Consider the following 14286-nt stretch of genomic DNA (forward strand, 5'->3'; position numbering starts at 1 on the left):
TAATTTCAATTTTTTTTAAATAACAACAATATTTTTAATTTTAACAAATATTTAAAAAGTACTAAATATTTTATATTTATTACGTAACCTATTTTTAATCCAACTTAATTTAACGTAACTTTGTTTTTTCTCAAAACAAAATTTAGTTTTAAATTTTTAATATTATTTATCTATAAAATACAAATTTTCACAACATTCACTAGTGTAAAAAGGCCCATTTACAACAATACATTCACAACGCTTCTACTATCAAACGTTGTCCATCAAAATGCGATGCCATTTTCGAAATTAAAGCGAGTATGAAATGACAGCTATGAGTTAAAGCGTCGTTTTAGACCAAAGCGTTTGGTCTACAAAGATGGTTATAACTAGTAGTCGTTATCTTAAAGCAAGCGCTTGCTCTAAGACATCGACTACCACTCATAGTCGCCTTTGTAAACCAAACATTTTTGTCTAAAACAACATATTTACCTCAGAATCGCCGTTTTACATTCATGCTGAGATTAGGGCACCATGTGTACTGAGATTAGGGAGGGTATAAAACGACGGCTTTATAACCGTTGTTTTAGACTGAATGCATCATAACGGCTAAATAGATGTCTTCTTTGCTCGAAGAGAATAGACTACACACTGAAAAACAACGGTCAGAAAGCCACTATTTTAAGGCTTAAATAATCGTCGTTGTTCACCTTTTATGTACCAGTGTTTCTTATTCACTTCATGTAATTTTAAACAATCTTTAAATTATTATTATTATATACATTTTTTAATTTTAAAAATATTAATTATTTAAAAATAATTTAACTGAACTTGTCAACCAAATTAACAACTTTAATTTAGATAAAATACACTGAAGTTATCAACCCAGTGATCAATTTCTTCACAATTTATTTAAATTGAAGTTGTAAATCTAGTTAACAACTTTAATTAAAAAAGACAGATTAATAAATTTAATTGAAGTTGGATACAACATTTGATAACTTTGACTCATAAATGTCCATTTTTGAATTTTTTTTTCCTACATTTGTCGGTTTGTGTAATATTCAAAGTGAATTGCGACAATTTGGTAAATTTTCCCAAGATAAGAAGAAAAGAGCTCTTAAAACCACAAAAAAATATGATCCGAGTTGTCCGAATAACGGTTACACCGATTAAATGTGTTGGCCACAATTCTCCCCTTGGCTCATTGCTAACTCCACAATATTCCAATTTGATAGTTGCCTTCGTTCATCTTCCTCCACTCTGCTTCTTCACCTTGCTGCTTCCCAATCATGTCAGACTCAACGGCAAACAAACATGTAGCAGTCTTTCCTTTCCCTTTCGGCACCCACGTTGTGCCTATCTTGAACCTTGTCCTCAAACTCTCTCAGGTCACTCCAAACTGTTTATTCTCATTCATCGGCACACACAAATCCAATGCATTGCATTTCCCAAAACCCCACAACCCCCATAACATCAAGCACTATAGCATAAATGATGGAATCCCTTACGAGGGTCACCCATTAGCCAACCACCCAATTGAAAAGGTCAATTTTTTTCTCAAAACTGGTCCTGAGAATTTGCGCAAGGGTATACAGATGGCTGAAGAAGACACGAAGAAAAAGGTCACATGCATAATTTCCGATGCTTTTGTACCCTGTTCTCTCGTTGTGGCTCAGACTCTCAATGTTCCTTGGATTGCATTTTGGCCACCCATGTCATGCACACTTTCTCTATATTTTTACATTGACGTGATACGCAAGAAGTTTGCAGACTGTGATGAAAATGCCAGCTTTGATTTACTCCCCGGGTTGCCCAAGATGCGTCTTCAAGATATACCGCATGATCTTCTTTTTGCAGGAGAAAAGAAGACAGTGTTTTCAAGGACGTTAGTTTCACTGGGTGAGGTGCTACCTCAAGCCAAGGCAGTTGTTATAAATTTCTTTGAGGAGTTAGATCCACCTTTGTTCATCAAAGACGTGAGATCCAAATTGCAGTCTATGCTGTATGTTGTTCCAGTTCGCTTCCCGATATTAACTGTGGCAGATCCCAGTGGATGCTTGTCATGGTTGGATTCGAATACTTCTAGGACAGTGGCATATGTTTCCTTTGGGACGGTGGTGACGCCACCTGCACATGAGATTGTGGCGGTGGCAGAGGCATTGGAAGAAAGTGGATTTCCATTTGTGTGGTCTCTGAAGGAAAATATAACGGGTCTTTTGCCAGATGGGTTTGTTCAGAGAACCATCACGCGTGGGAAAGTAGTGCCTTGGGTTCCACAAACCCAACTCTTAGCACATGATTCGGTAGGAGTTTTCGTGACTCATTGTGGATCTAACTCCGTGACTGAGAGTCTTTCCAGTGGGGTTCCTATGATCTGCAGGCCATTCTTTGGAGATCAAATGGTGGGTGCAAGAGTGATAGAGGATGTTTGGGGCATTGGCAAGATAATAGAAGGTAGGGTGTTCACCAAAAACGGATTGATTAGAAGCTTAAATCTGATTCTGGTGCAGAAAGAAGGGAAGAAGATTCGAGACAATGCTCTTAAGGTGAAGAACTCTGTGGAATCTGCATCTAAGCCTGAAGGGATATCAACAACCCATTTTAAGACTTTGGTTAAAGTAATTTCTAGCTCTTAAAAGCGTGGGAAAGTTGGTAGTACCCAGCTTCGTAACAATTTGAGTGGTTTAGTTTAAGTTGAGAGTATAGCACAATGCAACATTATTTATGTAATACAAGCTGTTTTTAGAGTTTGTTTATTATTATTAATTATTATCATGAATGGAGAAGTTTTCAAGTAAATGGATAGATTTTGTATAAAAATTACATCTTCCTACACGGTTCACCAGGCCTCCTCCTTCATACTGTTGTTTTCGAGAATGGAGCGATAAGAAAGTAATCTAACCTACATATTGTTGTTTTCGAGAATCGAGCTTATAAGAAATTTATGAGTAATAAATGTTATTAAATTTTTTTTTTATTTTACTATATCAAAAAGTAAAATTAGTTAAAGAAAAAGTGAAGGTTATCCTAAAAATCTTAAATAGTGTCCATTAAGTCTTTTTTATTAAAAAAATAAAAATAAAGTGTGAGTTATATGGACATAAACTAAAAAAAAAAATTGTGTGAGTCAAACGGTCACAACTGAAACTATAAATAATAAATAATAATAAAAATTTAAAATTATGTAGATTAAGCTCACGCAAACACACATATATATATATATATATATATATATATTTAAATATGTAATAAAATTATGAAGGTTAAGCCCACGCTTGTTTAAAAATTGTGTGGCCAATCTGTTGACTAAGCTCACGCTTCTTTGAATAAACAATATAAAATATAATTTTGTGTGGGCAACATGCGGGCTAAGCCCACACTTCTTTAAAAATTATGTGGCCAACATATAGGCTAAGCTCACGCTTCTTTAAATAAACAATATAAAATATAATTTTGTGTGGGGAGTATATAGGCTAGGCCTACGCAAAAAACACATCACTTATGTCCCACACACCCGCCACTATTTTTATGTCGAGCACATTAGCTTCCAAATTTTAATGATAACTACACTTTTGCGTCCATTTATTATAGCTAATGTCCCTTTTTGACCCATGCTAATAAACATATTTTTTTGTAGTGTTTTATTCAGTATGGACGATGTTCTTAATTGTATTAATATAGTCGAATAATTTATCTTACTTGATTAGGAGTTAACCTTGTACTTGATTATATGTTGCTTCAATGTTTCGTATATATTTTTGATTGTATAGGGCTTAAATGATGTTAGCTATATATAATACACTAGTTCCTAGATTCGAAATTTTTTTGGTTTGAGAGATTTAAGAATTTTGCCAAAAATCAATTCTCCTATAGGGTTTCCTTGGTTGAGATGGTTTTGTCTATTGTTCTACCAATATAGCTATTGTTGTATGATTCAATGGTGTTGAATTTTCTTTTTTATATTAGTCAGTTTTAACCATAAATTGACTCTAATGTTATGTTCTATTTTAATGTACTCTGTTGTAGTTGTGTCGAATCCAGATAACATATTATGGTAGTATTTGAGTAACATGTGATCCTTCACATAGAACTTTTCAATCATGTGACCGACCATCAACTGATAGTCACTATTGCTTTTAACGTGTCTTGCACCCATGTATCGGGATAATGTCAACCCTATGATGATTGCATAGTATTCAACCTTTGTTTGATGTTTTAAAATCAAAGTACTGATTATTCTAGGAGCAATCCTATAGGTCTTCAAGCATCACCCTAGTGTGATTTTCCTTCGTATTAAAGGATCAGTCTACATGAAAAATCCACTGGTCGTGTTGGGGTTTCTTGGTTTTTGGCCTTAACTCACTAGTGAAGTTTGCCAAACATTGTGATTTTATTGGTCCTCTCGATTCATACTTGAGCCCATATTCAAAAAGTTATGATAAGCAATTGATCATCTATCTGGCTAGGTCGATCTTGGAAAGAACCTTGTTTATCAGATAATTAATTCTTAAAATCATCTAGTGGTTTTGAAAGGAGGGCCTCATTCTCTAAGTTATAGTTATTAGAGCCAATATTGTTAGAATGGATGGCTTTAAACTAGAGGGGGGTGAATTGTTTAAAGAGAATTTTTGTAAACTTTTAAAACAAGAATGAATTTATCTCAGGAAACTATTGATAAGAAATTCAGTTTACCAAAAACAACAAACAAAATCAGCACAACCAGAAAAACAATCGGTTGTTTATACCAGTAAACAACAAACAAAACTGAATTTAAAGAGTTAGAGATAGAGAGATTGTACACAGATGTTTATACTGGTTCACTCCAAACCCAGAGCTACATCCAGTCTTCTCAGAAACCCTGAGGAAATCCACTAAGCAATCACACCTTGATCACTTACACAACAACCAAGAGAATGACCTTGAACACCTCAAGAAACACACCCTCCTTGGTCAACACACCTACACCAAGATTGTTGATCTTGATCCCCTCAAGAACACACAACCAATCTTAGCAAACACAAAAACGAAACTTGTTTCACAGAGTACAAGGATTACACTTGTTACAGAAGATAATCTGAAATCAATACAAGCAGAATCCTATTCCACAAACTTTGATCAATCACAAACTCTTAGCAATCTCAGCTCTTTGAAAAACTCAAAAACTCTTAGCAAAAACTTGTCAAAGATTAATTGTCAAATCTGTTTTTCTGAATTTATTCAAAGATGTAGTTTGTTATCAAATCTTAATAAACCCTTAAATTGCATTAAAAGATTGGTCAAAACATTTAATGACTGGAGCGTAAACAGTTAAATCATTTAATGCTCAGTCAAAGATAAAACAGTTTTTCTGTTATGGTCTCAAAACAAACAATCGGTTGTTTCCTCGAATCAATCGGTTGTTTTGGTTCTTAACAATTCAACCATTTTAAAAACAGTTTTCAATCTTTTTCTCAAAACATCTAAGTATAAACAATCGGTTGTTTCGACAAAACAATCAGTTGTTTTAACTTAGTTTGAAAAAATTTTACTTTCACAAAGATTGTGAATGCCTATGCTTTAGATTTAATCAAAGGGTGGATTACAATATTCAAACTACCCCAGAACTAAGCTAAACCAACACAGCAACACCAAGCATAGCAGAGGCTTCAACATCCTTCAAAGGGTTTGGATTCTTCAAAGCTTGAACACCACTTGGTTCAACAAATATTACTTTCTCGATCATTTGTTACCTTGTCTCGACCTCTTGAAGTGTTTAACTTGTGAAATAAATCAGTCTCTGCTCCTTGTCTATCTCTTACACTAACATCACACTAACTTATTCGACTAAGACTGATAAGTACACAACGATGGGGTAAGTCATAGAGGGTTTCTAGATTATTGGGAGAGGGTGAAAAATTTGTGGTCTCCAAGAATACCTTTTCACACTGTGGGATCTAATCAAACCTCAATGTTTTCTTCATGAGTTGGATTATTGATTTAGTGTTTTCAACTAATCTTTGCAAGAACCGAGACAAGGACGTTAGTCTACCCAACAATATTTGCACATCCACTACAAAAAAATATGTTTATTAGGATGAGTAAAAAAGGAACACTAGCTATAATAAACAGATGCAAAAGTGTAATTATTATTAAGATTTGGAAGCTAATATGCTTGACGTAAAAATAGTGGTAGGTGCGTGGAACACAAGTGGTGTGTTTTTTGCGTAGGCCTAGCCTACATGCTTCCCACACAAAATTATATTTTATATTATTTATTTTAAGAAACGTGGGCTTAGCCTACATGTTGCCCACACAAAATTATATTTTATATTGTTTATTAAAGAAGCATGGGCTTAGTCAACAAATTGTTCACACAAATTTTAAACAATAATTTTATTACATATTTAAATTTAATTATATATATATATATATATTATGTTTGTTTGGGCTTAACCTTCAAAATTTTAAATTTTGACCCACAAATTTTTTTTTTTTTTTTAAGTTTATGTCCATATAACTCACACTTATCCACACTTTATTTAAATTTTTTTTAATAATGAAGGCTTAATGGACACTATTTAACATTCACATCACCACCTTTATTTTTATTTTTTGCAGCTAATTTTGCTTTTTTGTGTAGTGATCCTTGAGACTCGTCGAACTCCACATTTCTATAATTGTTTAACATTTATTTGGGTTGACCTCGATCCCTCTATGAAGCATGAAGTCGAGGAATTTTACTCTGTCCACTCCACACACACATTTGTTTAAACTCAATCTCATATTATTTCTTGCATTTGTTTGGGTTGGCCTTGAAGACCTTGTCAAGATCATCCATGTGTTTCTCTTCTAACTCAGACTTAACCATTATATTGTCAGTGTATACCTTGACATTTCGAATGATAAGGCCTTTGAAGGCCTTATCCATCAACCTCTGATAGGTGGCACCAACAGTTTTTAGGTAAAAGGTATGACCTTGTAAAAATAGTTAGTATTGTCAATCATGAACGTTGTTTTCTCCTTGTTTCTTAGGTGCATGCGTATTTGTATCCTAAATACGCATTAAGGAAGTTGAGCATTTGTGTCTGGTCGGCCACCAACTAATTAATTTATGTTTAGCAAGGGGTAGGCATCTTTCGGGCATACCTTATTAAGGTTTGGGCAGTCAGTGCAAATTAGGTTGTGTATCGAGCTTCTTGGATGAACCCAATGTTGATAAACTTCCAGCCTCTTCCTTGGTTGCATTCCTCTTCTCATCTCCCAATTTTCTCTTCTTCTGTGACACCAGTCGTGTCTTTTATTAATAATGATTATATTTCAAGCAAAGTCGTATCACAAGCTAACAATTCTTGTGTAAAAGCTTTTTTTAACAAAAGTCGTGAAACCAAGATTCAATTTTTAGCTTCAACATCAACACTAAAGTTGTGCATGACTGTCACGAATTTTTCAAAGTTAAATTGTGTCCCAAGACACGACTTATCCATTCTCGTAACTAAAACATAAATCGTTCATTCTCATTTTATCCAAATAAAATTGCACCATTTTAGTACAATTATATTCACACATTCACATACCACTACATTGACATAATTTTACTTTGACATGATCAAAATTGTGTGATCCTAACACGACTTTTTTCACAATGAAATTGGGTTACATTGACACAATTTTCACAATCTTGTAATTTTTTCAAAATTGACCCATTTCAATAATAAACGGAGAAAAATATCCTTTTTCATATAAAAATCATGTTATTGCAATATTGTTAATACTTATCTTATTGTTTTAAATAAAAAAAATTATATACACCAAAAGTAAATCTAAAATAAGAGACACTACTTTGTTAGTTGGTTTTCAACACAAATTTCACAGTAAACTTAATTTTAAAGTAAAGATATGTAGGTAATAAATTGTTCAATAGAAAAGTGAAAATATTATTAAAAAAAAGCATTTTTGGTATCAATTTTTATATAATTATTACATAAAATTAAAATAACTTTTTAATGGAAGATACTTAAAAATTAAAACAATCTTAATTTATAATTTTTTTATTATCTTAATTAATATTTTATTATTAATGTTCCTACCGAAAATGAACTTGGAGGATGTTTCGATGAGAACTGAGTATTCCTCAGGGGACACGAGCTTTCCGTTGGTCTCCAACAAGAGGTGGAAGTCCACCTAAAAAAAAGACTTTATGATGCTTAAGTCAGTAGGAACACAAAGATGGTGATGATAATAAGTGCTTAACAATAACAGCGTTAAGGGTCTGAGATACAATAGATTGTACTTCGTGATTATAATTCATTGCTCAATAAATAATCGTTCATCAGTAAAAACTCGTTGAATAGACCGTTTTATTTATAATTGTCATTGATATCAATGAAAACGTGATTAAGGAATATACAAAGTCATCCGAGCTTCTTTAACATTCCCAAGCTTATGGGGGTAGGTACAATTAATATTAAATTAATGCTAATTAGTTATAAGGATTAAATAAAATGATATCAAATATAAAAAAAATTGAAAGACAAGGTAATATTTTCAGTTACTTCAAATAATTCTTGAACTTATACAAAAAAAAGTGTGGAATGTTAAGAGTTGGGAAATGTCATTACCAAAAACAAAAGCCGAAAAGCAACTGAAAAATCATATTATGCATTTTTTTAACTTGACTTACTGTCCTGACCAACACATGACTTATTCTCGAAGACTTCCACTCTTACTATTTCATCTTCTTTGCGCCAAACTCTGTCTTTTCTCTTTCTTCCTCTTTTTCTCTCTACTCAAACAACTCCACAACACCAATAATTGAATCCCACAACAGATGTCTTCTCTCTGGTTTCTTAAACTCATCGTCAAATGTCTTGATCATTGTGCATGGTATGCAATGCATGCTTTTTCTTTGTTGATTCATATTCCTTACTTCGATCAACACATGAAAAACTTAACTTAGATTCTTCATATTACTTCTCCAATGTTGTACATGGTCTCTGTATGTAAAGTAAAGTGCTTTTTTTTATCCCCTTGAACTCCATTTCAATGCTTCCTGATTAATGGTCTCTTCTTTTTTTCTGGTCTCTTTTATAGGCCTCTTCTTGCTTTGGGGTACCCTTTGTAAGTTTCTAAAGCGCCATTTATTTAATTATGATTTTTCTTCACTGGGTGTATGGCGTGTTAACAAAGGCTGTCACTTTTGCATTGGCCACTGCTTTTGATGTTGGGATTATGCTCTTTTTTTTTTTTTTTACAGATGTGCTTCTGTACATGCAATTGAGACCGATTCCAACAAAGAAACTAAGGATTTGATATCATATTGGATACTCCTCTCGCTACTATATCTATTTGAGTATGCTTTTTTTAGGCTTCTTCAATGGTAAGAGCATTTTTTCCCAGTGAAGGAATCAAGTTTGTTTTTTTTTTTTTTGTCTGGGATTGAAAATCTGATTGACTCTAAGATCAATGTGTGAGGATCAAACTCTGCCCTTCCCATGTGTCACTGGGGTTTCTGATTTTAAATTTAGAGATAGGGCATGAAAATCCTTCTAGGAGTCTCTGTTTTTTTATTTTTCTTTCTTCAATGTGTTCTAATGATATTCACAAATTGATATCCAAAGATTAATTAGGAATAGAGATTACAAACTTGAGTTTTGCTCTTCCAACAAAGCCTTTTCCTTCATGAGAAATGAGTGTTTTTTCATAAACCATGTCTAGTTTACTATGTGACTACTAGACCCTTGATTCAGCAAATAGAAAGCAATTTGAGATCTAAGTTGGTTGATCCTCAAGTGTAATTTACTAAAACACAAATTTCTCTTCATTGCAATTAGCCATAACATAGCCAAGAAATCTGCAAAATGATATGGTTACAGAGAATATGCATGCTTAATTCAAGGTTTCTTTGTAAGAAAAATGAACTGTATTGTAATGGTTGATAAACTAGCTTATTATATTTCTTTCTTCAATGTGTTCTACTGATATTCACAAATTGATATCCAAAGATTAATTAGGAATAGAGATTACAAACTTGAGTTTTGCTCTTCCAACAAAGCCTTTTCCTTCATGAGAAATGAGTGTTTTTTCATAAACCATGTCTAGTTTACTATGTGACTACTAGAACCTTGATTCAGCAAATAGAAAGCAATTTGAGATCTAAGTTGGTTGATCCTCAAGTGTAATTTACTAAAACACAAATTTCTCTTCATTGCAATTAGCCATAACATAGCCAAGAAATCTGCAAAATGATATGGTTACAGAGAATATGCATGCTTAATTCAAGGTTTCTTTGTAAGAAAAATGAACTGTATTGTAATGGTTGATAAACTAGCTTATTATATTTCTTTCTTCAATGTGTTCTACTGATATTCACAAATTGATATCCAAAGATTAATTAGGAATAGAGATTACAAACTTGAGTTTTGCTCTTCCAACAAAGCCTTTTCCTTCATGAGAAATGAGTGTTTTTTCATAAACCATGTCTAGTTTACTATGTGACTACTAGAACCTTGATTCAGCAAATAGAAAGCAATTTGAGATCTAAGTTGGTTGATCCTCAAGTGTAATTTACTAAAACACAAATTTCTCTTCATTGCAATTAGCCATAACATAGCCAAGAAATCTGCAAAATGATATGGTTACAGAGAATATGCATGCTTAATTCAAGGTTTCTTTGTAAGAAAAATGAACTGTATTGTAATGGTTGATAAACTAGCTTATTATATTTCTTTCTTCAATGTGTTCTACTGATATTCACAAATTGATATCCAAAGATTAATTAGGAATAGAGATTACAAACTTGAGTTTTGCTCTTCCAACAAAGCCTTTTCCTTCATGAGAAATGAGTGTTTTTTCATAAACCATGTCTAGTTTACTATGTGACTACTAGAACCTTGATTCAGCAAATAGAAAGCAATTTGAGATCTAAGTTGGTTGATCCTCAAGTGTAATTTACTAAAACACAAATTTCTCTTCATTGCAATTAGCCATAACATAGCCAAGAAATCTGCAAAATGATATGGTTACAGAGAATATGCATGCTTAATTCAAGGTTTCTTTGTAAGAAAAATGAACTGTATTGTAATGGTTGATAAACTAGCTTATTATATTTCTTTCTTCAATGTGTTCTACTGATATTCACAAATTGATATCCAAAGATTAATTAGGAATAGAGATTACAAACTTGAGTTTTGCTCTTCCAACAAAGCCTTTTCCTTCATGAGAAATGAGTGTTTTTTCATAAACCATGTCTAGTTTACTATGTGACTACTAGAACCTTGATTCAGCAAATAGAAAGCAATTTGAGATCTAAGTTGGTTGATCCTCAAGTGTAATTTACTAAAACACAAATTTCTCTTCATTGCAATTAGCCATAACATAGCCAAGAAATCTGCAAAATGATATGGTTACAGAGAATATGCATGCTTAATTCAAGGTTTCTTTGTAAGAAAAATGAACTGTATTGTAATGGTTGATAAACTAGCTTATTATATTTCTTTCTTCAATGTGTTCTACTGATATTCACAAATTGATATCCAAAGATTAATTAGGAATAGAGATTACAAACTTGAGTTTTGCTCTTCCAACAAAGCCTTTTCCTTCATGAGAAATGAGTGTTTTTTCATAAACCATGTCTAGTTTACTATGTGACTACTAGAACCTTGATTCAGCAAATAGAAAGCAATTTGAGATCTAAGTTGGTTGATCCTCAAGTGTAATTTACTAAAACACAAATTTCTCTTCATTGCAATTAGCCATAACATAGCCAAGAAATCTGCAAAATGATATGGTTACAGAGAATATGCATGCTTAATTCAAGGTTTCTTTGTAAGAAAAATGAACTGTATTGTAATGGTTGATAAACTAGCTTATTTTATAACACATGCAATTCATTCTATCAATATGTTTAGCTTGTTTTGAATATCAAGAGTCCATGTGAAACCTACTATTTTTGTTTCATAACAAATCCCGAATCCTCTTTGATTAAAAATATTTTCATTTTCTGATGTTGGTATTTTTATTATTCAGTCATCTAGTGTTTATTTTCACTTCCGTAATATATCTAGTTAATTTGTCTTCTGAATTTTGTTGGAACTCAGTAAAGTACTAGAAATAAAATTATGCATGATGTAGATATAATTATTTCAAGTTAATGTGATTATTATTATTAATTGAAGTTAGTTGCAGCAAATGGATTCTCTTTTCAGCTTAATGTGATTATTAATTTTAACTTGTTTTAACTTTTCATTCCCATGTTTTAACATCAGGTTCCAGTTCTGGCCTTACACTAAGCTAATGATCATCCTCTGGCTCATCCTACCGGACTTTGAACGAGCTTCTTATGCCTACAATAATATTATTCGCAAATGCTTCTCAAATCCACAAGCAGCCATACGTAGTTTAAATAACTGGAGGAAGTTTTTTGTCAAGAAAGATAACTTTTTACTGCATGCAGAGAAATATGTAGAAGAGAATGGAGCAGAAGCCTTAATGAAACTCATTGCTAGCAAGGTAAACATCTATATTGCTGTATGTTTGTGTACCAATAAAAGATGTCTTCTATAGTCAATTGAGAAATTGGGCTAATTCTCCTTTTCTTCTATTGAAGAACACGACTTGCAAACCTGTCGCAGAAGCAACAAATGCAAGTAGAGTTACTGACCATGAAGAAATGCAAAAGGTGAAGTTTTTATGTTGCTGGTGCAGTTATGAAATTAATGTGATTCTTGTTACAAGCTCTTCTATGAGTCATTTCAACCCATCCAAGTCTACTTGTGAGAGTTCTTATTGAAATAGCATCTTGTGTAGACAAATGAGAAAAATCACCAAACAGAGCGCAAAGCCACCAAAGTTTTGGAGGTGATCGAAAAAAATGAAATTCCTACAGGCAATCAAGTAAGGTTTCATATCATATACTCAAAATATAAATTTCTCATGGGAAGTTAAAATTTTAGAGTTGTGCATGCTAAGAAGTCATTTATGAAAGGTTTTGGCAATACATTTTAATAACGTGGATATAATATGATCATCGTGATAACTATAGTAATTTATAAATTATTTTAAATGTATGTAAATGTATTCTTCTAATCATATTAGGTGGGTTTACAATAAGTACTTCACCTCTATATGCTAATCTTGAACATTGCAGGATATTCCTGTGGTGCCTAAAGTTGTGCAAAGTCAGAATGCTTCACCAACAATGTTGGAAACTAAAGGAGTAGTGATGAAAGATAAGGCTGATGGAGAGCTTCCTCAGATTTCTATACATAAGGAAGTTCAGAAGGAGTGGACTTGCGCTTTATGCCAGGTGACAACAACGAGCGAGAAAACCTTGAATGAACACCTGAAAGGGAGCAAACACAGGGCTAAGGAGAATGATATGAAGGCAAAGTTTCAACCTGTTTCACAGAAGCTGAAAAGTGATCATTCCAAAGAGGAAATGAAACAGAAGAACATCAACCATGAGCTAAATTCCAAGACCAAGAATGGAGAGAAACTGCAAAAGAAACCTGCTGGGACGAATAATTCGAAAATAAGATGTGAAGTCTGTAATGTGAAATGCTCTAGCGAGATGGCCTTGGCCTCTCACAGATATGGGAAGAAGCATTTGGCTAAAATTGCAAGTTTAAATCTGAAGTGTGTGAATAACAGGTAAACAAGTTTCTTTAGTTGATGCAACAAACGTTGAAAGTCACATTGCTTGAACTTTGAAACTGCATAGTTGGTGTTGTGTCATTCTGGTTATTATTCCACCTAGTTGGAGACTTGGTTTTAGAATTTCGTTTTCCCAACTTCAGAGCATCGTTGGCCACGAACTCCACTTCCGCACATACTTCTAGCTATTCTTCTTTGTACTTGATGTTCAACATTTTATCTACTCAACAACAACATTTAAGCTTCTGTTGAAAAATGATACATTGAAAATCACAAGTGTTATTTTGAAAATGTGGAGTAACGGTTTCCATCTTTGCATTCAACTAAGCTCATATTGTCTTAAAATTAATTTTCCATCAGTATTAGAAATGTATGAATAATTCCGAAGATAGATATATAGGTTAGAAGTTATGGAATAAGCAATTGGGATAATCTAGAAAGATATAGATAGTCTTATATTTTATTTAGTTTAATACAGATTAAGTGTGGTAAAACAGTTAGTCTCACTTGTTTTGACTTCACCTGATTCTTAGTTGATTCTTTAAGAGTGTGCTTATACAGCAATGTCTTCTATTTATAATTTTGTTATTTTTTATTTAGTATATATGATAAAAATACACTTAATCAAGTAAATATTTCAGGGAAAATCATCAAATAGAAATTAATTTTGAAAAA

At 32.7% G+C, this 14286-nt stretch overlaps 2 protein-coding genes across 2 annotated transcripts; both read left to right on the forward strand.

Annotated features, from left to right (window-relative positions):
- Nucleotides 1-1128: 1128 nt before the first annotated feature.
- On the forward strand, nt 1129-2776 carry LOC137811903 (anthocyanidin 3-O-glucosyltransferase 7-like). Its single transcript, XM_068613765.1, has one exon. The coding sequence runs from the start codon at nt 1272-1274 to the stop codon at nt 2616-2618; it is 1347 nt and encodes a 448-aa protein (XP_068469866.1). The 5' UTR covers nt 1129-1271; the 3' UTR covers nt 2619-2776.
- Nucleotides 2777-8639: 5863 nt separating this feature from the next.
- On the forward strand, nt 8640-13902 carry LOC137811904 (uncharacterized). Its single transcript, XM_068613766.1, has 7 exons — nt 8640-8844; nt 9052-9078; nt 9215-9337; nt 12225-12468; nt 12566-12637; nt 12766-12852; nt 13106-13902. Exons 1-7 carry the CDS (start codon nt 8789-8791, stop codon nt 13610-13612), a joined length of 1116 nt encoding a protein of 371 aa, XP_068469867.1. The 5' UTR covers nt 8640-8788; the 3' UTR covers nt 13613-13902.
- Nucleotides 13903-14286: the final 384 nt, after the last annotated feature.

This window comes from Phaseolus vulgaris, chromosome 2 (genome assembly GCF_000499845.2).
Source record: "Phaseolus vulgaris cultivar G19833 chromosome 2, P. vulgaris v2.0, whole genome shotgun sequence".
Lineage (NCBI taxonomy): Eukaryota > Viridiplantae > Streptophyta > Magnoliopsida > Fabales > Fabaceae > Phaseolus > Phaseolus vulgaris.

Bases quoted from the DNA above. Each gene is read 5' to 3' on its own strand.
- LOC137811904 (XM_068613766.1), top strand. From the start codon at position 8,789: ATGTCTTCTCTCTGGTTTCTTAAACTCATCGTCAAATGTCTTGATCAT. The intron at 12,638-12,765 runs GTGAAGTTTTTA...CATCTTGTGTAG, and splicing joins ACCATGAAGAAATGCAAAAG to ACAAATGAGAAAAATCACCA. The intron at 12,853-13,105 runs GTAAGGTTTCAT...TGAACATTGCAG, and splicing joins AAATTCCTACAGGCAATCAA to GATATTCCTGTGGTGCCTAA.
- LOC137811903 (XM_068613765.1), top strand. From the start codon at position 1,272: ATGTCAGACTCAACGGCAAACAAACATGTAGCAGTCTTTCCTTTCCCT.